This window comes from Saccopteryx leptura, chromosome 13, assembly GCF_036850995.1.
Source record: "Saccopteryx leptura isolate mSacLep1 chromosome 13, mSacLep1_pri_phased_curated, whole genome shotgun sequence".
In the NCBI taxonomy this organism is placed as follows: domain Eukaryota; kingdom Metazoa; phylum Chordata; class Mammalia; order Chiroptera; family Emballonuridae; genus Saccopteryx; species Saccopteryx leptura.
Window position 1 is genome coordinate 25030981 of NC_089515.1, and position 26543 is coordinate 25057523.

The following is a 26543-nucleotide window of genomic DNA, read 5'->3' on the forward strand; positions in this document are numbered from 1 at the left end:
GAAGGCCCGCTGTCAAGGCACATACGAGAAAGCAATCAATGAACAACTAAGGTGTCGCAATGAAAAACTGATGATTGATGCTTCTCATCTCTCTCCGTTCATGTCTGTCCCTATCTATCCCTCTCTCTGACTCTCTCTCTCTGTCCCTGTAAAAAAACAACAACAAATGTTAGCCCATTTGATCCAGTGACCCTGCATAATGTATTTTTTTTTCTTTTATGTTGTGCCTACATAGAAATATTTTTCTATAGCATACCATTTTTACAATTTTTTTAAAGATTCATTTTTAGAGAGAGGAGAGAGAAGGGGGGAAGAGCAGGAAACATCAACTCCCATATGTGTCTTGACCAGGTAAACCCAGGGTTTTGAACTGGCGACCTCAGCGTTCAAGGTCAATGCTTTATCCAATGCACCACCACAGGTCAGGCCATAATGTATTTTGATCATTCACTTTACAGATAAAGACAGTGAGCCACAGAGAGATCAGATAATATCCCAGACTCTGCCCTTTATTAACTAGGATTTGAACCCAGGCAATGTAGCCCTAGAGCCTACATTCTTAGAAACTATGCAGACCCTCAACAAACCACAGGCCGAAAACTGGTTTACAATCAAGGTCAGTTCTGCTGCACCCGCCCTTCAATGGTTGTCACAACTTAGGGGGAGGGAGGTGCTATTGGCATCTAAGCAGAGGCCAGGGAGATGCCAAGGCTGAGAAACACTGGCCTAGAGCAGAGATAAATTACAGCTTTCCAAAACTCCAGTGCCCATGTCATACCCCAAACCCATGAAAGCAGAATCCTGGTAACAGAGCTCAGAATTGACCATTTTTGAAAGCTCCCTGGTATCTCCAATGGTGAGGACCTCTGGCCTAAGCGGAGCCACTCTTCCTTGACCACCATGTCCAGCAGTGGTACGTGGAAGTGCACTGGGGCTACCACCGCAGGCCTCCTGCCCCCAAGTCCCCATGCAGTTAGTGGCCCACGTGTTCTCCCTGCTACCTCTGTGAATCTGATGTGGGTGGCCCCCAAAAGCACCTTTGGTAAAATGCTCTGAGTGCTTTTCATATTAAATGAGGAATCTTATTCCCCAACCCCACCATCCCACCACCCCCACAACACAGCACAGACCTCAGGAATGGGAAGAGAATGACTTTAATTCATCTGTGACAAGCCAACCCTCTTTAGAGGCCAGGTGGAGGTGGGAAGCCCTGCAGCAGCGGGGGCATGCTGCTTCAGGCACAGCTGAAGCGCAGAACCCAGAGAACACTGGAAGGGTGGAGGAGGGCGAGCGGGACTTACAGTCTGCTTCCCCTGACTGGATGGAAGGGAGCAGTTACAGTATCAAAAGTGGTCCCTGAGCCCACATGAAATGCCAGCCCCAGCCAGGTAGTGGGGCAGGCTGTGCCCTGTGACAACCCCATGGACCACAGGGCATCCCATCCCTTCTTGGTCCTTTTATTACTCCTGCCCCAGGAGGGAAGCAGGTCCCTGAGCAAATTTGGCCCAGCTGTTGCCCAAGCTGGACCGGATAGCCAAGCAGGGTTTTAGACCCAGTGACACTCCTGGCTCAGTCCCAGGAGCTCCCATTCCGCCATCTGTCCTCCAGGCTGCACCTAAAGAAGGCACAGGCGCCGGACACCAGACTGGAAAAAGTGGCTCCTGCCCAGACCTGTGGGAAGTGTCATCAGGGTGGCCTTGCTGCACTTCTCACACTGTCTTAATGTCCAGCATTTGGGCTCGTGACAGATTCTGGCGCTGGGCTTTGACCATGTGCAGGCGTCTCCCATGTAGCGTGAACCTGGACCAGGTGAACAGCTGCAACAGAGCACAGGTGATGGGCACCAGCACCAGCAGGTAGAAGCAGCCCTGGCGGAGCGTCGGGGCCTGGGCCGGGGGTGGGGCTGGGGGCTCTGGCCAGGGCTGGGCGCTCCCCACAGGGCTCAGTGGGGGCTGCTGGAAGAGATCATGACCTAGGACAAGAGTGTGTGGAAAGAAGGAGGTCAGCCCAGAGTCCACAGTGCCACATCTCAAATGTTACACATATACAACTCTTGCTTCCTCCCCCAAACTTGCTTCTCCCGTTCTTCACTTCCCCATCCAGTCGATGAATGGGGCCCAAAACCGTAGTCTTACTAGATTCTTAACTTTAGCAGTCCTCAACAGCACAACCCAACTCCAGAACACATCCCAAACCCAAATACATCTTCCAGCCCCCCAGCACTACCTTGGTCCAAGCCTCTATCGCCTTTGCCACAGCCTCCCTCCAATCCATTCTCCATATGGTAGCCAGAGCCAGCTCTTAAAAACATAAACCAGTCCTGGCCAGCTAGCTCAGTGGTAGAGCGTTGGCCCGGCCTGTGGAAGTCCTGGGTTCAATTCCCGGCCAGGGCACACAGGAAAAGTGCCCATTTGCTTCTCCACCCTTCCCCTCTACTTTCTCTCTGTCTCTCTCTTCCCTCCTGCAGCCAAGGCTCCACTGGAGCAAAGTTGGCCCGGGAGCTGAGGATGGCTCCATGGCCTCTGCCTCAGGTGCTAGAATGGCTCCCTTTGCAGTGAAGCAACGCCCCAGATGGGACAGCATCGTCCCCTGGTGGACATGTCAGGTGCATCCCAGTCAGGCGCATGCAGGAGTCTGTCTCTCTGCCTCCCCGCTTCTCACTTGAGGGAAAAACAAACAAACAAACAAAAAAAAACATAAACCAGAAGTCACCCCTCACTTAAAACCCAATAGCTTCTCTTTGAACTGAGAATAAAATCCAAACCCTGCCCCGCTCTCCTGAGCCCTCACTTTTCCAGCTTCATCTAACCACTCCTGATACCTTGGGACTTGTCGCTCCACTGTCTGGGAGTCACTAAGATCTTTATTTATGGACCAAATCTTTCCCATTCAGTTCACATCGAGGGTGTCACCTCCTCAGACACCTTCCCAGACCACACTAAGTAGCTTTTGAGTCACTTTACAGTAAGTCCTCACTCAACGTCCTCAATAGGTTCTGTGACCTTAAGTGAAACAATGTGTGACAAACCAATTTTACCACAGGCTAACTGATATAGAGAAGAGGTAAGTTCCTACAGCATCTCACCAACATTATAGTGAAACAATTTGGACAAAACTAATCTACTGAAGACCTGGTACAATTTCCATTGCACTTACCACTGCCTGCTATTTTCTTGTTTTTTGGCTACATATCACCACATCCCCCTCCTCCCAGACTAGAATATAAGCTTCATGATGGCAAAAGAGCTTGTATGTCTTATTGTTCTCTCTCTAGTATCCTGATCTAGTATCCTGAGTAGCACCTGGCAAAGATGGTATTCTATACATATTTGTTGAGTCAATGAATGAAATATTGAAAGAACGGAAGAATCAGAGATCCAGTTTTTGTGGGGAGAGGGCAGAGAAGATCAGCAGCCCAGGGTGACCCAGACTCAGCCTGTGTCAGCCAGTTGCCTTCTCTCCCTCACGGACCTAGAGCCAGGCTTGTCCGTTGGTACACCAGGTAAGCTGTGCCACCTGGAGCCTTGAAAGCCCCTCGCCAGCCCCGGGGCCTCACCTGTATAGAAGCACAGCAGCCAGGTGCCCAGCAGTGGGGCGAAGGTTTGGCCTGGCTTGGTCACCAGGGCCACCATGCCAAAAAGGAGCGCGGAGGCCGCCTGCCTGCGGTGATTCAGCACCAGGTCCTCATCCACCAGGTCAGTGACCACCAAGGTCAACAGTTTACAGGTGCCCTCAGTGAAGACACGGTTGCTGCCGGCAGAGAGAGAAAGCAGGCCAGCGTGAAGGGGCGGGCCGAGGCGTGGGCTGAGGGAGGGCAGGCATACCTGGCAATGAAGAGGCAGAGCAGGCCTGGGCGGTCGGGGCCAGCCAGAAGCAGGAGCAGGCTCAGGCCCAGCTTAAGCAGGAAGAGCCCCCGCACCACAGTGTAGACGCCCCAGCGCCGGCACAGGGGCAGGAAGTAGAGATTGTTGAGATGGGGAGCGACATAGGAGATGCCTGAGGAGAAGGGTGCAGCCTTGTCGGGACACTGTGGCAGTTTCCACAATTTTCCACATTTTAACAATTAGAATCAGGGTTTGCATAATGACCATTGCCAGGCTCTGTGCTGAGAGCTAATTTACATCCTTTTAATCCTCACAGCCTTTTAGAGTAAGTACTGTTATTATTCCTACTTTGCAAATGAGAAATGGGGGCTCAAAGAGGGTAAATAAAACAGATCCAAGGCCGAAGAGTAAATAAGCAGGTCAAGATGCACAGCCAGGCCCGTCACACTGTAGTCCTTGCTGCCAGCCAGCCTGTGTGCCACGTCGCCTCTGGGTGGCGCCATCACCAAGAGGACCACGAAGAGAGCAGCCTACCCCTCACCCACCACAGGCTTCCGCCCTTCCTTGAGAAAACAGCTGTTGTGGTGCAACCCCACAGATTCTGCCCTCCACCCCCCAGGCCCCTGCTGGGGAGGTGGCTGTGCCTGCAGCCGGGCGAGGGGACGTGGGGGCAAGCCTCAGTCCTCACAGCCTGCCTGAGACCCCCACTCACCCAGCAGGAAGGAGCCCGTGGAGAGGGAGATGTAGTCTGACAACAGGTGCTCCAGGAAGAGGGGGAAGAAGTTGCTGTTGAAGTGGCAGTGAAAGACCTGCAACAGACAGGGACAATGAGAGGGGGCAGGGAGGGGGGAGCAGACAGGGGCAGTGAGAAGGGGTGCTGAGGGGGGAGCAGATAGGCAGTGAGGGGTGGGGGGGACAGACGGGGCAGTGAGAGGGGGTGGGGGGAGCAGACAGGCAGTGAAGGGGTGGGGGACAGATGGGGCAGTGAGAGGGGGTGGGGGGGGAGCAGACAGGCAGTGAAGGGGTGGGGGACAGATGGGGCAGTGAGAGGGGGTGGGGGGAGCAGACAGGCAGTGAGAGGGGGTGGCGAGGGGGGAGCAGACAGGCAGTGAGGGGGGAGCAGATAGGCAGTGAGAGGGGGTGGGGGGAGCAGACAGGCAGTGAGAGGGGGTGGCGAGGGGGGAGCAGATAGGCAGTGAGGGGGTGGGGGGACAGACGGGGCAGTGAGAGGGGGTGGGGGGACAGACGGGGCAGTGAGAGGGGGTGGGGGGACAGACGGGGCAGTGAGAGGGGGTGGGGGGGAGCAGATAGGCAGTGAAGGGGTGGGGGACAGATGGGGCAGTGAGAGGGGGTGGCGAGGGGGGAGCAGACAGGCAGTGAGGGGGTGGGGGGGCAGATGGGGCAGTGAGAGGGGGTGGCGAGGGGGGAGCAGACAGGCAGTGAGAGGGGGTGGTGAGGGGGGAGCAGATAGGCAGTGAGGGGGTGGGGGGGCAGACGGGGCAGTGAGAGGGGGTGGGGGGACAGACGGGGCAGTGAGAGGGGGTGGCGAGGGGGGAGAAGATAGGCAGTGAGGGGGTGGGGGGGCAGATGGGGCAGTGAGAGGGGGTGGCGAGGGGGGAGCAGATAGGCAGTGAGGGGGTGGGGGGGCAGATGGGGCAGTGAGAGGGGGTGGCGAGGGGGGAGCAGACAGGCAGTGAGAAGGGGTGGTGAGGGGGGAGCAGATAGGCAGTGAGGGGGTGGGGGGGCAGACGGGGCAGTGAGAGGGGGTGTCGAGGGGGGAGCAGACAGGCAGTGAGGGGGTGGGGGGACAGACGGGGCAGTGAGAGGGGGTGGCGAGGGGGGAGAAGATAGGCAGTGAGAAGGGGTGGTGAGGGGGGAGCAGACAGGCAGTGAGAAGGGGTGGTGAGGGGGGAGCAGACAGGCAGTGAGAGGGGGTGGCGAGGGGGGAGCAGACAGGCAGTGAGAAGGGGTGGTGAGGGGGGAGCAGACAGGCAGTGAGAAGGGGTGGTGAGGGGGGAGCAGACAGGCAGTGAGGGGGGAGCAGATAGGCAGTGAGGGGGTGGGGACAGATGGGGCAGTGAGAGGGGGTGGCAAGGGGGGAGCAGACAGGCAGTGAGGGCGGAGCAGATAGGCAGTGAGGGGGTGGGGGGGCAGACAGGGCAGTGAGAGGGGGTGGCCAGGGGGGAGAGGGGGAGCAGACGGACAGGGCGATGAGAGGGAGGGGCGCAGACAGGGGCAGGGTGGGGGGAGGGCAGAGGGGGAGCGGAACAGCTAGAGCAAGTGCAGCCTTTATGCCCATGTCCCTCAACGTGGAACAAAGCCTGAAACCAATTCCTGTTGCTTATCTAATTTTGCTAAGTAGAAGGAATGATAAAATTGTCACCAGAACAATTACAAGTTCTTTTTAATTAAAATCACCTTAGGAAAACAAGCTCAATGACATAAAAGCCTTTTTTTTTTTCAAAGACAGAGTCAGAGAGGACAGACAGGAAGGGAGAGAGATGAGAAGCATCAATTCTTTATTGCAGCACCTTAGTTGTTCAATGATTGCTTTCTCATATGTGCCTTGAGGGGGGGGGGCTACAGCAGAGCAAGTAACCCCTTGCTCAAGCCAGCAACCTTGGGCTCAAGCCAGCGACCATGGTGTCATCTCTATGACCCGGCGCTCAAGCTGGTGAGCCCACACTCCAGCTGGTGAGCCCACACTCCAGCTGGTGAGCCCACACTCAAGCCGGTGCCCTCAGGAGTTTGAACCTGGGTCCTCTGCATCCCTGTCTGACACTCTATCCACTGCACCACCGCCTGGTCAGGCAAAAATATTTCTAAATTTGGCTAGCTTACATACTATATGGGTTTTAAGCATGGTACTTGGTGGTTTAAGATAAAGAGTCCCCAAAGGGGTGCCTCTTTTTCATATCCTCCCTTTGCAGGACACTGCTGCCCCGAGAGGCTGAGACTTAGCTAAGATCACACAAGGAGTTAGCTCAGAGAGTGCTAGAACCCAGATCTTCTAACTACCCAACCTGCTCCTGCCTTCGAATTACCCTGTAGTCATCACATGAGGCCCAGAACTGATTTCCCAGCTTTTGAGAAGCTTGTTCCCTTGAATGAGACCCTAGTCATCCTGGGTGGGGGGAATATGCCCATACCTGCACCAAGTCCATGGCCACGAACCACAGGAAGTTTCGGTGATGTGCCAGCTGCTGGAGGTACTGGCCCAAGGTGATGCTGCCTGCCTCCTGGCCGCCCACAAGCAGCTCCTCTCCACACGGGCTATTGGGCAGAGGGCAATCAAGAACAGCCTAGGGCTGGGCCAGAGCCACACCCCACCTCAGGGCAGCCACCCATCAGACAGGGGATCTGGCCCTGAAATCAGACTCAGAACAGTGCTGGCCACTCACCCGCTATCCATAGCCAGGTCTGGACACCCTGGCTCCCTACCAGCCGCCTCAACCCGCCTCCTCAGCAGCCGTGTGGCCCCTACAAAGCCTAGCCCAGAGCCAGCAGCCAGTGCCACGCAGAAGGCGCGGAAGGAAGAGAAGTCCTCCTTGTTCCAGAAGGCGTAGGAGGCAAAGACGGAGAGGGAGCCGGCTGCACTGAAGAGGGAGCAGTAGAAGTTGAGGTGGGTACGGTCATGGGCTGAGAGGGCCAGGTCAGCCAGCAAGGCATGATGGTGCAGGTCCACGAGCGTCAGGAAGCCGTCATAGAGGCACAGGCACAGCAAGAACTGCAGGCCGGCCGGGGCCCAGGGCACCCAGAATGCCAGGAACGACAGCGCCAGCAGCGGCCCATGCCAGCCAAGTGCCTGCACCCGTGTAAGCACCACGGTCCTTGAGGAGAGCCCAGTGCCCGACCTGCCAGGGAGAGGAGGGCTGTTGGGAGATGCCCTTGCAGCCTTGGGCCCAGTTCCCCCTGCCAGGCCCCAGAAAAGAGACAGGCTCAAAATGTGGAACGTACCCCCGGGTGGTCCCACTGAGCTCTGAGTCCTCAGCTTCTGCTTTGAGAAGCGCAACTTACCAGTGGGTACTCTCTCCTCTGCTCCCTGCCAGCCTGCCAGGGCTGAGGGCCAAAGAGGGCTGTGATACCCACTTTTTCAGGATTGAGGGCAGTGATGGGCTGAAGCAGGGACAGGGCAGGCGAATCTGCCAGGAGCAGCAGTGTTTGGGAGCAGGGCCCAGTTCTGAGGCTGGACCGCTAGGCCAGGGTCAATCTCTCCCCCAGGTCTTCAAGGCCGACAGTTAGTCAAGGCCACTTCTCCATCCCAGACAGAGTCTGCCCTCACACTGGGGAAGGGAGGAAGCCTGGACAACTGAAAATGGGTTCTTTTCCTCCCCCACCCCAAACAGGCAGGGGCCCTCCAGTCCTCGGGGAAAGGGGGAGAAGAGGGCCATTCGGAGCCTTCCCCAAGACACAGACCGGGGCTGGGAGCCGAGGAACTGCCGGTCACTCAGCCAGCCGAAGAGGGGGTCGTTGAGGCTGTTCCACAGAAGAAACACCGTCTGCAGGCAGAGGGGACAAGGGGCGGGAGTGCTCCAGGCAGCTGCCCACCAGGCTTTCCCTGCCCAGCCTACTCGCCGCCCCTCAGAGACGACCCCAGCCTTCCTGCCTGCAAACCTGCGCTCAGGTCAGTCCCTCTGCTAAAGCCCCTCCACAGGCCACTGCCTCCATCAAACCCCCACCTCTCCAGGGCCCCGCTGATAAGTTAATCTGTGTGAATATATTATATATGAGAATACATAGAACAGTCCCTGGCTCATTGGACAGTGGCCAGAGATGCTGTAATCCCCACGGAGAAGTCATCAAGGCCTCCAGCTCACCTTGCTGAGTCTCAGTGGGCAAGCGGGCCTGCCCCACGCTCTCAGCTGGGTGGGACACAGCGCTGCAATCGGCCCGTTCCCACCCCAGCACTGGCCTACCTCTCCGACCCAGAAGGCAGCTTTGCTGATCTTGTACACTGAGACAAAGGTGTCCACATAGTAAAGCAGGAACACGTTGTGCAGAACGGAGATGAAGAGGGCCAGGGAGCCATAGACCACGGCTGTGGGCAAACCCAACAGCCAGGCCTGGGGCCCACCCAGCCCCATGGCTGCCAGCCCAGCCTCAACCTAGGAGCACCCAGACGTGCTCGTAGCCACAGGCAGTCTGGCCATCCTCGTCCCTGGGGAAGAAGGAGCCAGTTAGCTGCAAAAATCAGAGCCAGCTCTGCTCCAAACCCCAGACCTGAGTCATTTAAAAACTCATTTCCAAAAAAAACACACCAAAACTCATTTCCAACTGGGAGAAAGTTTGCATGTAAAATAAAGCTAGGGAATAGTTAATGACATACAGCGGAAACAATGCTGGGCTAGCTACCATACCTAGGAGTAACCCGAGGAAACTGATAAAGGCGTGGGAAGCAAAGGCAGGCGTCCAGCTAGCGCTGAGGCAGGTCCAGCCATGCTTGGGCTGTGTGCTCAGTATCTTCTTTCATCTGCGCTACCTGACCTTAATGGTAGACCTTACAGCCTCGGGCTTGGGCACACAATGTCCCTACACTGCAACTGCAAGCTGCTTAACCCAAGTCTCAGTTTCCTCTTCTGTAAAAGAGAAAAGGAGATGACCATGCCCACTCTGCAGAGAAACTTAAAGATTAAATGACATAACTCATAGAAAGTGCTCAATAAATGGATGTTGGTGATGTCATTACTACCTTTATAAAATCCCTACAAAGTGTATAGCACTATTACAATGTTATAGAACAATGCCATGCTCAGAGACATTAAGGAATTTGCCCAATGTCACACAACAAAAATGTAGCATATTTGAACCCTGACCTGTTTGGTTCCAAAGCCTTATCTGCTCTTGACCTCCCAAATCAGGTTCCTATGCTCTGTTCATAGAATGGAGTAACCCCGCTGTGATGTCAAGTTCTATAGATATAGAAGAGTGATATGAGCTTACAGCTGCCATGCACTTTGATTTCAGAAATTCCACCTCAAGGAACGAGCCCCAAAGGAATGTGTACAGAGATGTTCATTGCAGCAATATTTCTAAAAAGCCAAAAAGTTAGCCACAGCCCAATAAAGCAACAAAGGGACCCGCTCAGCAAGCCAATGCTCTCCAGGAAGTGGAAGCACACGGGTAAATTGGACACAGAAAGAAACTCAAGAACGGGGTCCATGAAAAGAGAAAACAAGGGGCAGTGGGGGTGCCTGGCTTCCAAGCAGGCCGGCTTGTGCAGAGACTGGCAGGCTGGACTGGCTGTGATGGGTGGGAAAGCAAGTAAGTCGGGTTTTTAACAGAGCACTGCTTCTCAAACTGGCGTGCACTTTCAGGTCACCTGAGGACTTTGTGAAAATATAGATTTTGATTCAGTAAGTCTGGAGAGAAGCCTGAGAATGCATTTTAACAGGCTTCCAGGTGACTGTCCATGACCACACTTAAAACAGTGAGACATTAGTCTGTTTTTTGTTTTGTTTTGTTTTGTTTTTGCATTTTTCTGAAGCTGGAAACGGGGAGAGACAGTCAGACAGACTCCCGCATGCGCCCGACCGGGATCCACCCAGCTCGCCCACCAGGGGCGACGCTCTGCCCACCAGGGGGCGATGCTCTGCCCCTCCGGGGCGTTGCTCTGCCGCGACCAGAGCCACTCTAGCGCCTGGGGCAGCGGCCAAGGAGCCATCCCCAGCGCCCGGGCCATCTTTGCTCCAATGGAGCCTTGGCTGCGGGAGGGGAAGAGAGAGACAGAGAGGAAGGAGGGGGTGGGGGTGGAGAAGCAAATGGGCGCTTCTCCTATGTGCCCTGGCCGGGAATCGAACCCGGGTCCCCTGCACGCCAGGCCGACGCTCTACCGCTGAGCCAACCGGCCAGGGCCTAGTCTGTTTTTTAAGGCTCAAAGCAGCTGTTCTCTTTTCAGAAAAAGAATCCCCAATGTGCTTGCCTGACCCCAGCAGGAAGCTCTGGGGGATTCCTTCTCTCAAACCCCCTGTTGTACATTAAATTGCATCCCCAAAAAGATGTGGTTATGTGACTTGCGTAACCTCCAGTACCTGTGTGACCGTATTTGGAAATAGGGTCTCTGCAGATGTAATCAAGTTAAAATGAGGTCATACTTAATTAGAGTGGGCCCTAATCCCACTCATGATCAGTATCCATAAAAGGAGATGGAACTTTGGCTACAGAGACAGACACACACAGAGGAGAGATGCTTGGTGAAGACGAAGGCAGAAACAGAGTCATGGCAACTACAAGTCAAGGAATGCCAAGGATTGTGGGCAACTGCCAGAAGCTGAAAGAGGCAAGAAACGATTCCTCGAGATCAGTGGCTTTCAACCTTTTTACACTTGGGGATCAGTGAAAATAGAAGAGTTCAGGAACCACTAAAGCAGAAAGCACTCTGAGCATAAGCAACTTCAGCTAAGAACACTGAGTCTATAATCTTCATACGTCAGGGTGGCTAACTCTTCCGCTGACTAGCACAAGATCTCTAGCAGACTGGTCCTTGGACTGATGGTTAGAAAACACGGCCGATCCTCCTTCCAGAGGGCACAGGGTCCTGCTGATACCTTGATTGTGAATTTCTACCCTTCAGAACCAAGAGAAAGTTTTGGTTGTTTTAGCCACAGTTTGGGGCAACTTGTTACAGCAGCCCTAGAAGACTTACACCCCTCTTCAGGGGCTGATCCTCTGTGAGTCTTTATGACCCAAGCCTACCCATGCGCCTCGTCTGTATATCCTTGCACATGTGCGCATGCACACACACACAGACGCGCACGCGCACACACTCACCCATACAGAGCTAAAACTCATTTCCCAGCAGGGTCGGGTCCCGGAGAGCCGACTTCAGCCCCAGTCCCACAGTAACAACCCCATAAGACCTATCCTTCCGCCATCACCTACCATGGTTCCCTCTCCCTGCCCAGCCTTCAAGGGCCTCTGCTGGCTAGCCTCTCCCAGCCTCTCCACCTTGGTCTCTCTTGAATCTTCAAACCACCTCTCCTCTGGCCAGGCCTTTGTTCTCGCTGGAGCCTCCTACCAGAAGCACCCTCCCCACCTGCCCTTCCCCCATCCTTCAGGAGCCAGCACCATGTGCAGGAGACCTTCTCCAAGTCCTCACTGAGGACTGCCCCCACTGCAGCCCGACTGGGGGGTTTCAAAGACAGGGCCTGTCTTCTCCCTCTATCTCCCTCTCAGGGAGAATGGGCTAGGCTCACCACTCTGGATCTGGGACTGACTGTTAGAGACTCTGATGGGAGAACAAGAGGAAATCTCACTGGAGTCACTCTCACACTCATTGGAAGCCGAGTGGCAATCGCTCAAGAGACCTGTATGCACCCCCAACCCCCTGCCAACCTGGTGCCAGTCTATGCCTAGTGGTGGAGGAGTGCGAAGAGCAGCAGCCAAAACTACCTGAAACCAGCCACTAAGCCCGAGAATCTCTCCCAGGCCACAGCTGTCCTACCTTGCTCCAGAGCAGAACAGCCAGAGGCCTCTCCCTGGAACCTTGAGCCCCTGAAGGAACGGTTGGTGGGAAACGCTTTTTTCTTTTCCACAGCTTTATTGAGATATCACTGACATACAATAATCTACACATACTCAAAGTGTACAGTCTGATCAGTGTTAACATGTATGCACCTATGCAACCATCACAACTGAGATCATGACATATTTGTCATCCTACAAGTTTCCTCAGGGCTTTTGAGGTAACACAGCTAAAAGAAGACACACTGGAGGTCTCTGAAGTCCTGACTCTACTATTTGGTACCTGTGTGCCCTGGAGCAATTTACTTAACCTCTCTTTGCCAGTTTCTTGACCCACAACATGGGGCCAACCTTCCTAAGGCTATTGTTAGTGGTCTAAGACTCTACACAGCACTTAACTGGGTGTGCTGAGCACTTGAGAGATTATTACTATTGAACCTCTCAAGCCTTCCCTCTCCACCACACAAGGATGGGGTGGGGATTAATCTAAAGGTGCTTTGGGCTATAAAGCACAATGTACACCTGTTCCTAACCTTAACCCGAGTCACTTTCTCTGATTCCCATGGAAACTGAAACTCCCCCTACCTGACCCCAAAGCCTTCTTCCAAAGGAATGGAAGGAAGCTCTGCTTTTCCACCCAAATATCCAGTGACCTGCCCCAGTTGCTAGAGGAGGTGAACCTTGAAGGCAAGGTCCCAAGTGCTAGGCTCCCATACTGGAGTAACAGTAGAAGAAAACCTCTAAGAGAGTGAGATGGAAAGGGTATGACTGTGCCATCAGAAAGGCGTGGCTTTAATGGCCACTGCACTTCCTACTGAGAGTATAACCTCAGGCCAGTAACATAACCAGTGTCTGAGTCTTGGTTTTCTCACCTGTAAAATGGGTTAATAATGCCTATCTTTATAGGAATGCAGGAAAGGTTAAATTAATGCCCAGGAAGCCCTGGCCAGATAGCTTGATTGGCTAGAGCTCCATCCTGAAGCACAGGGGTTGCCAGTTCAATCCCTGGTCAGGGCACATACAGGAGCAAATTGATGTTCCTGCCTGCCTGCCCGCCTCTCTCTTCCTCCTTTCCTCTCTAAAACCAATTTTAAAAAATTAATGCCCAGGAAGCTTCAAGCACCACCCTAGTGACATGAAAGATGCTCAGAAACTGGCTTTCTCTTGGGCTCACTTATAACCGATCACAGTAGCAGCAGGGGATTAGCCTGGTAATCCATCCTCTTCCAATGGTGGTAAGAGTTGGAGAGATCTAAAACAGTCAGAAGAGGAGGGGCTGCAATGAGAAGGAACACATACAATATTGGGGAATGCCAGAGACAAACACGCACCACAGGGCAGAGCTAAAGGCAAAGCAGCCTGTCCAGGCCTGACCAGACAGTGGCGCAGTGGATAGAGCGTCGGACTGGGATGCGGAGGACCCAGGTTCGAGACCCCGAGGTCACCAGCTCGAGCGCGGGCTCATCTAGTTCGAGCAAAGCTCACCAGCTTGGACCCAAGGTTGCTGGCTGGAGGAAGGGGTTACTCAGTCTGCTGAAGGCCCATGGTCAAGGCACATATGAGAAAGCAATCAATGAACAACTAAGATGTCCCAACGAAAAACTGATGATTGATGCTTCTCATCTCTCTCCGTTCCTGTCTGTCCCTATCTATCCCTCTCTCTGACTCTCTCAGTCTCTGTAAAAAAAAAAAAAAAAAAAAAAAAAGCAGCCTGTCCAGGTAGGCCCATACCCAGTAGCAGAAGTTGAGAGGGGAGTATGCAGGGTGACTAAAGGCGTTTCTCTTCCAGATTCTGCTCCCCATCAGGAAACACCTTCCCCTACTAGCCCTAGTCCGCCCCAGCAGAGAACAGCACCCCCCCAGGAGGAACAGCAGGAGTCCACACCAGCCTATAGCATAACCTGGGTGAAATATCCTGCAACCAACTCCACCCCCCCCCCCCTTGGCACACTGTGGTAGAGCCTGCCGGAGCCCTCTGTTGGTAGAAAGCCCAAGCACCTAATGACTTTCTGTTCCCATCCTGAGGAAGTGAAGGCTGACACCAAGCAGACACAACTGAAGGCCGTCGCGTCCAGAGAAGGCTCAAGGACGCAGTGCTTGGCCCTGTTGGAGCTTTCTGCGGGTCAGGAATCAGAAAACAGATGGTGTGGTGTTATGTCTCAAAAAGGGCAAGAGCAATCTAATCAGTTTTGCAAAACTAAATAATAAAATTGTACAGTTTTCTGCTTGTTAGTTTCTCATGCGTGATATCACGTTTCTGCTTAATAAATTGGAGAGCTGATCTCTCCAAGGCACCTCAGTCCCGGAGAGATTGGGGTCCTCCACTTGCAGTGTTGTTGCTGCCTCAATCCTCTGTGGCTCCTCTTCATGAGACCCTGAATACTAACAGCTCCCCTCACCCAACCCCACCCCTTGCTGGTTTGGTCCTACTTGTGTGGTCTTCAGCCAGACACTCCCTCTCACTGGGCCTCAGACTCATTTATAAAGTGAGAATGATAAAGCCAACCTCTTAAATAGCTACGGGCTGAAATGCAAAAGGTATACCCAAGAAGTGTCTGGCACATAAAAGACCTTCAATAAACAGTAGCTATTATTACTTTTTTCATGTTTCTTAAGTTTGGTTTCCTGATCTTTTTTTTTTTTTTTTTTTTTTTTTTTAATTTTTATTTATTCATTTTAGAGAGGAGAGAGAGAGGGAGAGAGAGAGACAGAGAGAGACAGGGGGGAGGAGCTGGAAGCATCAACTCCCATACATGCCTTGACCAGGCAAGCCCAGGGTTTCGAACCGGCGAACTCAGCATTTCCAGGTCGACGCTTTATCCACTGCGCCACCACAGGTCAGGCCGGTTTCCTGATCTTTAATGATTTTGTCAGAGTCCCTTCTGCCAAACTCATGATGGAAGTTGTCTTTCCAGCACCCAACTGTGATGCTTCTCGTTGCCTGGTTTATACTGCCATCCCTCAAATTTTTTTAAATGCCACTTTGACACCCTTTGTCATGCTGTTTCTTCCACTTCCCCACCTGAGCTGTAGCTTTTTTTTTTTAATTCTTTTTTTTTACAGGGACAGAGAGAGAGTCAGATAGAGGGATAGATAGGGACAGACAGACAGGAACAGAGAGAGATGAGAAGCATCAATCATTTTTTTTTGCGACACCGTAGTTGTTCATTGATTGCTTTCTCATATGTGCCATGACCTCGGGCCTTCAGCAGACTGAGTAACCCCCCCACTTGAGCCAGTGACCTTGGGTCCATGCTAGTGAGCTTTTTGCTCAAGCCAGATGAGCCCGCGCTCAAGCTGGCAATACCGGGGTCTTGAACCTGGGTCCTTCCGCATCCCAGTCCGACGCTCTATCCACTGCGCCACTGCCTGGTCAGGCTGAGCTGTAGCTTTATACCATTTCTCAGGTGTATAGAATTTATCTGGCTTTTGTATCTATTAACATGAATCCTTACAACTCTGGTTACTATCTCCATCCTTATTTTACCAATGAAGAAATCAAGGCTCAGAAGGTTAAATGTCAAAAATCACAAAGGTATTGAGTGCTGGAGCCAAGATTCAAAACAGGTGGGGTTTTTTTGTTTGTTTAAATTTTTTAACGTTTCTTTTATTGATTTTAGAGAGAGAAGGGAGAGAGACAGGAACATCAATCTATTCCTGAATGTGCCCTCACATGGGATCGAACTAGCCACCTGTGCTTCAGGACGATGCTCTACCAGCTGAACTCTCCAGCCAGGGCAAAACAGGTGTTTTGTTTTTTTTTACTAAAACATCTCAGCATTTATTTTATTGATTTTAGAGAGGAAGGAAGGGGGAGAGGGAGACAGAGAGAGAATGAGAGAGAGAGACATCAATTTGTTCCACCTATTTATGCATTCACTGGTTGACTTTTTTTTTTTTTTTACTACAGAGACAGAAAAAGTCAGAGAGAAGGATAGATAGGGACACACAGACAGGAATGGAGAGAGATGAGAAGCATCAATCATTAGTTTTTCATTGCGACACCTTAGTTCAGGGGATCAGGAACCTATGGTTCATAAGCCAGATGTGGCTCTTTTGATGGCTGCATCTGGCTCACAGACAAATCTTTAATTAAAAAAAAATGTTAAAAATATAAAACATTCTCAAAAATATATATAAAACATTCTCATGTATTACAATCCATTCATTTCCTCTCGCTCATGTTCATGGTTGCAGGTGGCTGGAGCCAATCACAGCTGTCCTCCGGGACAACACCAAATTTTTATTGGATAATGCCTAACATTCATTCGTCATTGTATGGCTCTCACAGAATTACATCATCTTTATTATATACGGCTTAAGTGTCTGTTTGTCGCCGATAGCTTATTGGTTGCTTGCGTAACTGTACTAGCCAATGGGGTGAAGTTGCCACGGCTGAACGCAAATTGAGCGGGTCAGGGGGAAGGTGAACATTTGTTTGCATTGGCAATCATCTGCTTTTGAAACAATTTAAGGCTGAACGCAAATTGAGCGTGTCAGGGGGGGAAGGTGAACATTTGTTTGCATTGGCAATCATCTGTTTTACATAAAAACTACGTCTTAACGTAATTTCTTTTAAGAATGCCTCCTAGAAAATACAGCACTGAAGAGGAGAGAAAAGGAGCTAAAGCTGCACAAAAACGGCTTTCTCGACAAAAAGAAACCACTGAGCAGAGAAAGACAAGGCTTGCTTCAGTCGCAGAGCAAATGCGTCTTTCTTGGCAAAATGAGACTGATGAGCATATAGAAACAAGGCTTGCCTCAGATGCAAGACAAAAAAGCCTGTCTCGACAAAATGAGTCCCTTGAACAAAGGCAGGAGAGAAATGCAAAAAAATGACAGAGTAATGCTGACCGAAACGCAAAAAGGATTAAAACAGTTTCAAACGGAGAAACTTTAATTTTTGAGCATTCCTCTGGTGACATGAATATTAAATGTGAACACTGTCAGTCCTTAAACTTCAAGTTAGAAACTAATCGATTTGACGGTGGCAAGAAAGGATTTTCTCAATGTTGCAAGTACGGAAACATTGTAGTTCCACTAATTGAGAATTATCCACCACTCCTGAATAAATTATTGACTAATCAGCATCCACGTGTTGGCATTTTTTTTACCTGAGCCTGCATTTGGACATGGTCAACTTTATGTTGCCTATTTAAGAGTTCGTGAAAGAATGGACATAAAATTAAAAATAATTGATGGTCCTCTGCAAGGCGAGCTTAAAAATGATGGAAAGATCTATACAAGAAATGTTGTGTACAAAGAGATCTTTGACATGTGAATTAACATTTTATTATTTAAATCACCTTTATTTATTGAGCTAGCGGTGGCTCTCAAGAAATGTACCGCCAGTGGTTTCCTTCATTGCACTCTACTTTAAGCAATTAAGCAAATAGAAGGGGGAAACCTCATGGGGCACTAAGCAAAGGGGCGTCCTCGCCGCCTGCCCTGGGTAATTCAGTTTGAATTAGCAGACCCCTTTGCACAAATCATTTTAATTACAATTTATAATATCTAGAACAGCAGTCATTTCGTATGACCACCGGGCTTTCTAGTTTTAAAATATGTGGCATTCATAGCTTTCTCAGCCAAAAAGGTTCCCGACCCCTGCCTTAGTTGTTCATTGATTGCTTTCTCATATGTGCCTTGACCTTGGGGCTACAGCAGACCGAGTAACCCCTTGCTCGAGCCAGCAACCTTGGGTCCAAGCTGGTGAGCTTTGCTCATACCAGATGAGTCAGCGCTCAAGCTGGTGACCTCAGGGTCTCAAACCTGGGTCCTCCGCATCCCAGTCTGACACTCTATCCACTGTGCCACCGCCTGGTCAGGCTGGTTGACTTTTTAAAAATAATATTTTTATTTGTATTTTTTTGCAAGAGAGAGACAGACAGGAAGGAAGAGAGATGAGAAGTATCAACTCGTATTTGCACAACTTTAGTTGTTTGTTGATTGCCTCTCATACATGCCTTGACTGGGGGGCTCCAGCCAAGCCAGCAACCATGGGACCATGCTGATGATCCCACACTCAAGCTGGATGAGCCCACACTCAAGCCTGAGATCTCAGGATTTCGAACCTGGGACCTCCGCATCCCGGGTTGATGCTCTGCCCACTGCGCCACCACCAGTCAGGCTCATTGGTTGATTATTGTACGTGCCCTGAACAGGGATCGGACCCGCAACCTTGGCATATCAGGGCTATGTTCTAATCAACTGAGCTACCCAGCCAGGGCCACATCTCAGCATCACTTGTGTAACAACACCCACTTCCCACCACCATCTTATCAAAGCCTGATACGGTGCCTAGGTCAGTGCCCAGCATTCCCAAGGACACCTAGTCAGATTCTCTCCCCTTTTCAAATCCCTCAGCTCCTGTATCAGGATCCAAATGCCTCCCTTATCCTCCTCCAGCCTCCAAGTTCCTTAAGGGCAGGGTCAGGTCAGACTCACCTCTGATTTCTGCTCCCTGTCTCTACCAGCCTCCTTTACCACACACAGTAAGTGCTCAACTAATACATGCTGGGTCAGTTTGTCTTGAAAAGGCCAATATGCACACTCCCCAGCCCTAGGGAAAAGCAGCACCCATAGGGGGAGTGTCACCCCAGATCCCAGTGTGCCCCTCCGCTCTGCCTTCTGCTTGGCTGTAGGGAGTCAGAAATTGACAACCTTGGGAATCCATCAAGGTTATGATGTATCCTGCTGAGTAAAACAGGTATAGCAAGGCAACATGTGCACAAAGGACTAGTGATAATAAAGTAGTATTAATTAGCTTTTATCATGTGCCCAGCACTGTGCTAAGAAAAACAAAAATATTTATAATATGTGAAGAGAGCTCAGAGCAGGGAGGCAGAAAGTCACTAGATCAGGGTGTAGTAAACCACACACAAGATTGTATCTTGAGGACAGTGGGATTGGGGGCATTGAGGGGGGGGGATAGTGACAGAATCAGATCTGTTTGAAAAGACCCTCCCCCCTGGAATGCCAAATGTAAAACTCTCCCCTCTTCACTGTATCAAGCTTCTGGGAGATAAAGAACTAGAAAAGGATGAAAACAGTAACATCTCCTTGGTTGGGTGAGTACTGGAGCTGACGGATTTGATGGAGGAAACCAAGGATGCCGGCCTGGGCCCCTGGAGTGAGAGGTACCAGAAGGAAGGTGTTTCTGATACCCTTCAGAATTAGACTGTATGAGAAGCAGTTAGTGCAGAGGGGAAAGCTAGTAATAAGCAAAATTTGAAGTTGGGAGCCCTAGATCAGTTCTCAATGTTATGATTAAGTAGCTACCTGATTTTGTTCCTACATCTATGAAGCAGGAGAAACAAATCCTTTTCCAGCCTTGCCTCAGCCCTATCAAATGAAACGGAAAGATATAACGCCCTATGCAAATATTAGGTGTGTCCTTTTCTCAACAAGCAGCTGACCTCGGAATTGACTGCTGTGTTTCCTGTTTCACAGCCCAGAGGCTTGTCTTCCTGTCCAGTCTCCCCACAGCAAGATCCATCAGGTCAGAGCTGTTGGAGGAACCCACACGGATGGGCCTGCTGTCCTCAGGCTGGAAATGAAATCTCACCTTATTGGGGCAGTGACCTTCACCCTCCCCTTCCCCCGCACGTTACTACAGCAGCACTGGAAGGTCAGCAACTTCACGCTAGGGCTACCCAAGCCACTGAGGGGTCTGGTATCAACCCAGAAACTCTGCTCAGAGGTGGCGCTGAACACGTGGTGGTTCTCCTGCTTGTCTGCAAGTTAAAATCACCTGCTGGATAACACCCAGGCCCAGGCCTCATCTCTGACCAATTAAATTGGAATCTCTAGGTATGGGGTCCAGCATGGTTTTCTTTTAAAGCTCCCCAAGTGGTTCTACTTCACCTGGGTTAAGAGCCTTTGTGTTAACGAAATGGATCCGAACCCGAAGCATGCGGCGACGCCAGCCCCAGGGAGCCCTAGTATAAGGATTCCACCCTCACGGCTGAGCCCAAGTTTTTCCCACGCTGACCCAATGGCTTTCCCAATCCACAACCCGATCACCTCGGGGACCCCCGCAGACAGCCCCCGGGACTCCCAGAGTGAACCTCATTCCAGTCCCTCTCAGTCTCTCCTTTGTGTTTGATCGGTCCCAGTTCCTGCCCCTGAGCCCCGCCGTGGTTAACCCCTCACCGCAGTGGTGGCAGCCAAAGCCTAATCCCGGCTGCCCGGAACCAGGTGCGAGCCAGTGTTCCTGCGCGCCCAGAGCTGCTTCAGCCTCTGTCTCCGCCCCCGCCCAGCGATTGGTTCTGCGCAGCTCCAGGATCGCCGCCTGGCAGGTAGATTCCCGCGCCCGAGGCTGCCGCAGCCATATTTGTCGTGGGCGCTTGCCCTTAAGGGCCAAAAGAGAAAAGGTGGGTGTACTAGCAAGAAGGGGGCAGGTTGCATGGATTCCTGACCTGCTCGTCCCCTCCTCAAAACTTAATGTCATTTCAGTTTGAGGAAAGAGTGAAGAAATAAAATAGAGTCACTGTAGTCAAACTGCTAAATTACTGAAATCAGTGTAAGCTGAGGCATGAGGAAATAAATGATTCTTCTTGCTTTAACTAGCCTAGAAACTTAAACTTTTGAACTTTTCAGCTGTGCCTCAATGCCTGGAGATATATGTGTAAATCTGTAGATAATCCCCTGAAGATTTTAGGAAAGAATGTTCAGTGTTCAGATTACTTGACATCTAGAAGAATACCATCTTGGACCAATCCAGAGATTGAATGCAGGACTGATTCTTCTCAAAAATTTACTTTTCACTAAGAACTCTCAGCTTTTTTTTTTTTAAACCCAGATCATTTATGGAACATATTTATATAGAGAGTGAATATTATACAGAGTACTTCTTTGGTAATTTTATTATTATTATTTTAATATTTTATTTATTGATTTTTTAGAGAGAAAGAGAAAGAGAAGGGGGAGGAGCAGGAAGTATCAACTCCCGTATGTGCCTTGACCAGGCAAGCCCAAGGTTTCGAACCGGCAACCTCAGTGTTCCAGGTCGACGCTTTATCCCACTGCACCACCACAGGTCAGGCACTCTCAGCTTTTCTATTCTTCTTCAGGACACTCTGCGTATTGCCTAGTTGTAGTTCCATTTGCAAATCCAAAGACCCTCAAATAAATGTTTATAATTTATTTCCAGCCAAAGCCTCCTGATTCATTTACACTCAGCTGACAAGTTTAAAACAAGCTTCTTCTGGATACCTACTCTCCTCTCCCCTGTCCTTCATTAGTATTAATTCAGAGAATGAAGAGAACTCAGGACCTTCCTTCAAGTCTTGTCTGACTGGATTCACAGCTGAGACAGATAAGGAGATAGCAGTGGCGTGACCTAGGACTCCCTGATGCTGGACTGGGAGCCCCTCAAGGGCAGACAGACCCAGCTTGAGCTATGGGCACAAGTGCCAGGCCTTATGAGAGTTACTATAACCTGACCAGGCAGTGGTGCAGTGGATAGAGCATCAGACTGGAACGCAGAGATCCCAGGTTTGAAACCCGGAGGTCGCTGGCTTGAGCGTGGGATTGTAGATGTGACCCCATGGTCGCTAGCTTGAGCCCGAAGATCACTGGCTTGAAGCCCAAGGTCGCTGGCTTGAGCCCAAAGTCACTGGCTTGAGCAAGGGGTCACTCTGCTGTAGCCCCCCATGTCAAGACACATATGAGAAAGCAATCAGTGAATATCTAGGGTGCCACAATAAAGAATTGATGCTTCTCATCTCTCTCCCTTCCTGTCTATCTGTCCTTATCTGTCCCTCTCTCTGATTCTCTGTCTCTGTCAAAAAAAAAAAAAAAAAAGTTACCATGCAGCCCAACCTCCTATTAATAATAGTAATAATAAAATATAAGGAGTAATTGCCTGACCAGGCAGTGGCGCAGTGGATAGAGCATCGGACTGGGATGCGGAAGACCCAGGTTCGAGATCCTGAGGTCACCAGCTTGAGTGTGGGCTCAGCTGGCTTGAGCAAAAAGCTCACCAGCTTGGACCCCAAGGTCGCTGGCTCAAGCAAGGGGTTACTCGGTCTGCTGAAGGCCCACCGTCAAGGCACATATGAGAAAGCAATCAGAACAACTAAGGTGTTCCTGACCTGTGGTGGCGCAGTGGATAAAGCATCAACCTGGAAATGCTGAGGTCGCTGGTTCGGAACCCTGGGCTTGCCTGGTCAAGGCACATATGGGAGTTGATGCTTCCAGCTCCTCTCTCTCTCTCTCTCTCTCTCTCTCCTCTCTAAAATGAATAAATAAAATAAAAATTAAAAAAAAAAAAAAAAAAAAAAGAACAACTAAGGTGTCACTATGAAAAACTGATGATTGATGCTTCTCATCTCTCTCCATTCCTGCCTGTCTGTCCCTATCTATCCCTCTCTCTGACTCTCTCTCTCTGTCCCTGTAAAATAAATAAATAAATAAACAAATAAATAAATAAATAAATAAATAATTTAAAAAACAATATAAGGAATAATTAGCTCTCACTCTGTGCCCTGTACTGTCAAGAACTCTATGTGCATTCTCTTGTTAAGTCCTCACATCATTCTTTGGGGATAGGTGCTATTATTCCCATTATACAGATAAAGAAACAGAGGTTCAAGGAGATTCAATTACATTCACACAACAAGCAAGAGGTCCAGACAAGCTCTCCTGATCCCATAATAGGAGTCTTTCCTATTCTTACTCCTGCAGGCCCTCAAAGTTTTGTTTTGCTCAGTCTAGTCTGGTGAGGATGTCCCGTGTCTTCTCCCAACAGTTCTGTAAGCCTGGTTAGGTTTTCAGGCAATCAAACAACACACTCACAACCTGCTGTTTCTCTACCCTGGGAGATAGGGCAATGAGTATGACCTTTATCTTCTAGGGCAGTGGTTCTAGGGGACTTGGGACTTAGTCCTCTAGCTCCACTACTTCTCTGTTATGGGGCCCTCCTTTTCTGAGCCTATATATTATGCTTTATGAGGATTTTGTGTGCATTAAATTAGAAACAGGGACATAAGAGTCTTGTAAACTTTTGGTCCTTATGCCTTTGTTGATTGTTGTCAACAGAAATATCATTTCTTTCTCCTTCCTGACAACCTGGTAAAAGGTCTATCAACAAAACATGGTCCAACACAAGAGCCCTGGTGTCCAAGGGATAGAGTATGTTCAGCCAGTTCTTGGAGAGACCCCAGGGGTCCCAGGAACCTTGCCCTCGACATTCATCTCCCACCAGTCTGTCTCATTTCCCTCCTCCCCAATTTGCCCTTTTAGTCCCTCATTTTACTTTCTGTTTCTCCTAAGCCACACACACACACACACACACACACACACACACGTCTCTCTCCTAGACGTCAAGCAATCGCAGCAACGCCTCCTGCTCTAGAAAGCCCTTATGACTAGAAGGAAAGGGACCATTTCTCCCCAGCCCTACCCTTACCCTCATCTGTGCTTTCCTCACTATGAGAAGAGAGAGTATAATCCCAACATTCAGCCCAGAGCCTGGCACAGTACGGCCCCTGCAAATTGACTAAAGGAGTGCCCCTGCCTTTCTATCTTTGGCCAGCACGTGCTTTTATTTCAAAGCAAACCCTGAGTCTTTACTTAGCCTTCCCTGGGTGTCCAGTTGGGGAACGGGAATGGAGAGGACTGCCAACGGGCCAGGACTAAATGTGAAACAATTGGCCTGACCTGTGGTGGCACAGTGGATAAAGCGTCGACCTGGAAATGCTGAGGTCGCCGGTTCAAAACCCTGGGCTTGCCTGGTCAAGGCACATATGGGAGTTGATGCTTCCAGCTCCTCCCCCCTGTCTCTCTCTCCCTCTCTCTCTCCTCTCTAAAAAAATGAATAAATAAAATAAAAAAATAAATGTGAAACAATAGGAAAGACTTTGGTCCCTGTGTTACATTTAATGCCCCGTGGTCACACCCTGAGGCTCCGCAGCCCTCTGGTTTTACAGGCAATGTAACCAGTTATCCTTCTGTGTTGTCACCGGGGCTGGACCTTGTGATTTTCTCTGATTTCCCTTCCTGGTTGCCAAGCGCGGAGCTAACTGGGAGAGGACATGGGTGTGACTGAAGGTCATATCGCTGCCTGACTTCTTGAGTGGTATCAGAGTCCCTGGATCCTGGGACAGATAGATACACAAGCACACTCACTCTCCTTGAAATTCTCTTCTTCCTTGGCTTCCAACCTGTCTGACCTAGATTCCAACATGTTCTCCTACCTAACCACTTCTCTTCAGGCCCCTTCGCTTTTTCCCAGGGCTTTCTAAAGGCAGAGGGAGGGTCCTCCAGTTTCCATTTTCAATACTCTTTTCATTTGTTCACTCCCACTTTGTGAGGCCATTGGTTATATGGGGTAAAATGGACTTCAAAAGCAAGATTGCTGGCCCTGGCCGGTTGGCTCAGCGGTAGAGCGTCGGCCTGGCGTGTGGGGGACCCGGGTTCGATTCCCGGCCAGGGCACATAGGAGAAGCGCCCATTTGCTTCTCCACCCCCGCCCCCTCCTTCCTCTCTGTCTCTCTCTTCCCCTCCCGCAGCCAAGGCTCCATTGGAGCAAAGATGGCCCAGGCGCTGGGGATGGCTCCTTGGCCTCTGCCCCAGGCGCTAGAGTGGCTCTGGTCTCGGCAGAGAGACGCCCCGGAGGGGCAGAGCATCGCCCCCTGGTGGGCAGAGCGTCGCCCCTGGTGGGCGTGCCGGGTGGATCCCGGTCGGGCGCATGCAGGAGTCTGTCTGACTGTCTCTCCCCGTTTCCAGCTTCAGAAAAATACAAAAAAAAAAAAACAAAACAAAAAAACAAAACAAAACAAACAAACAAACAAACAAAAAAACAAGATTGCTGCCCTGAAAAGGCAAAAGGGCAATCCAATAAATTGGCAGCTGTGATGACACCATGTGATGCAGGCCAGAGTAGCAGCTGTTCTGGTAACTTCACCTACTCCTTTTCCCTTCATGACCATCCCACCTCCGACATCTAGCCCAAATATAAAACTGCCTGGGGAGCCCTGGCCAGGTGGCTCTGCTGGTTAGAGCATCGTCCCGTTATGTCAAGGTTGCAGGTTCAATCCCTGGTAAGGGCACATATAAGAATCAACCAATGAGTCCATAAATAAGTGGAAAACTTGCCTGACCAGGCGGTGGTGCAGTGGACAGAGCGGCGGACTGGGATGCGGAGGACCCAGGTTCAATACCCCAAGGTCACCAGCTTGAGTGTGGGCTCATCTGTTTTGAGCAAAAGCTCACCAGCTTGAACCCAAGGTCGCTGGCTCGAGCAAGGGGTCACTCAGTCTGCTGTAGCCATCCCACCCCCCACCCCTGGTCAAGGCACATATGAGAAAGCAACCAATGAACAATTAAGGTGCCGCAACAAAGAACTGATGCTTCTCATCTCTCTCCTTTCCTGTCTGTCCCTCTCTGACTCTCTCTGTCACTATGACTAAATAAATAAATAAAATTTAAAAAAAAAATAAGTGGAGCCTGACCTGTGGTGGCGCAGTGGATAAAGCATCAACCTGGGAACACTGAGGATGCCGGTTCAAAACCATGGCTTGCCTGGTCAATGCACATATGGGAGTTGATGCTTCCTGCTCCTCCCCCTTCTCTCTCTCTCTCTCTCTCTCTCTCTCTCCCTCTCCCTCCCTCCTCTCTAAAATGAATAAATAAAAAAAATTTAAAAGAAAAAGTGGAAAAGCAAATAGATATTTCCCTCTCCTGTCCTCTCATTCCAAAAATCAATAAATAAAAAATTGTTTTGCACCTGACCTGTGGTGGCGCAGTGGATAAAGTGTCGACCTGGAAATGCTGAGGTCGCCGGTTCGAAACCCTGGGCTTGCCTGGTCAAGGCACATATGGGAGTTGATGCTTCCAGCTCCTCCCCCACTTCTCTCTCTCTGTCTCTCCTCTGTCTCTCCCTCTTCTCTCTAAAATGAATAAATAAATAAATAATTTTTAAAATTAAATATTAAAAAAAAATTGTTTTAATTTGCCTGCTGGACAACTCCCCAAAGGTCGCAACTGAACCCACCATTCCCTCACCCTCTAATCGCCCACTAGGGTTTTTGTTTGTTTTTGTTCTTTTTAATCTCCAGGATTGCCCTGACCACCTACCCAGGCAACCAACCCAAAAACTTGTTTATCCACCTCTGTCCTACCCTCTGCGGTCACGCAGTTATTCAGGATTAAGTCCAGATGAACCTGCTCCTATCTTTGTGTCTATTCCTTCCCCTGGGTCTATTTTGGTTGTCGGTTTTCTCAGGCTAGTATGAGAAACTCCTCCAAGACTGA

The 26543-nt window shown here is 50.5% G+C and overlaps 1 protein-coding gene across 2 annotated transcripts; it reads right to left on the bottom strand.

Annotated features, from left to right (window-relative positions):
* Positions 1-1144: 1144 nt before the first annotated feature.
* On the bottom strand, positions 1145-20543 carry MFSD13A (major facilitator superfamily domain containing 13A). 2 transcript variants are annotated; one of them, XM_066355405.1, is made up of 9 exons: positions 20439-20543; positions 8741-8982; positions 8241-8323; positions 7226-7678; positions 6974-7097; positions 4537-4633; positions 3825-3996; positions 3557-3750; positions 1145-1972 (listed from the first exon to the last, which is right to left on the bottom strand). In XM_066355405.1, exons 2-9 carry the CDS (start codon positions 8906-8908, stop codon positions 1710-1712), a joined length of 1554 nt encoding a protein of 517 aa, XP_066211502.1. In that variant the 5' UTR covers positions 8909-8982; positions 20439-20543; the 3' UTR covers positions 1145-1709. The 2 variants fall into 2 exon arrangements, with proteins under 2 accessions (XP_066211502.1, XP_066211503.1); XM_066355406.1 differs by lacking the exon at positions 20439-20543 and adding an exon at positions 19703-19829.
* Positions 20544-26543: the final 6000 nt, after the last annotated feature.

Excerpts from the sequence above, each read along its gene's own strand:
- MFSD13A (XM_066355405.1), bottom strand. The coding sequence starts at position 8,908 with ATGGGGCTGGGTGGGCCCCAGGCCTGGCTGTTGGGTTTGCCCACAGCC. Across the intron at positions 7,098-7,225 it reads GACCTGGCTATGGATAGCGG|CCCGTGTGGAGAGGAGCTGC; the intron begins GTGAGTGGCCAG and ends TCTGCCCAATAG. Across the intron at positions 3,751-3,824 it reads CTCTGCCTCTTCATTGCCAG|CAACCGTGTCTTCACTGAGG; the intron begins GTATGCCTGCCC and ends CTCTGCCGGCAG.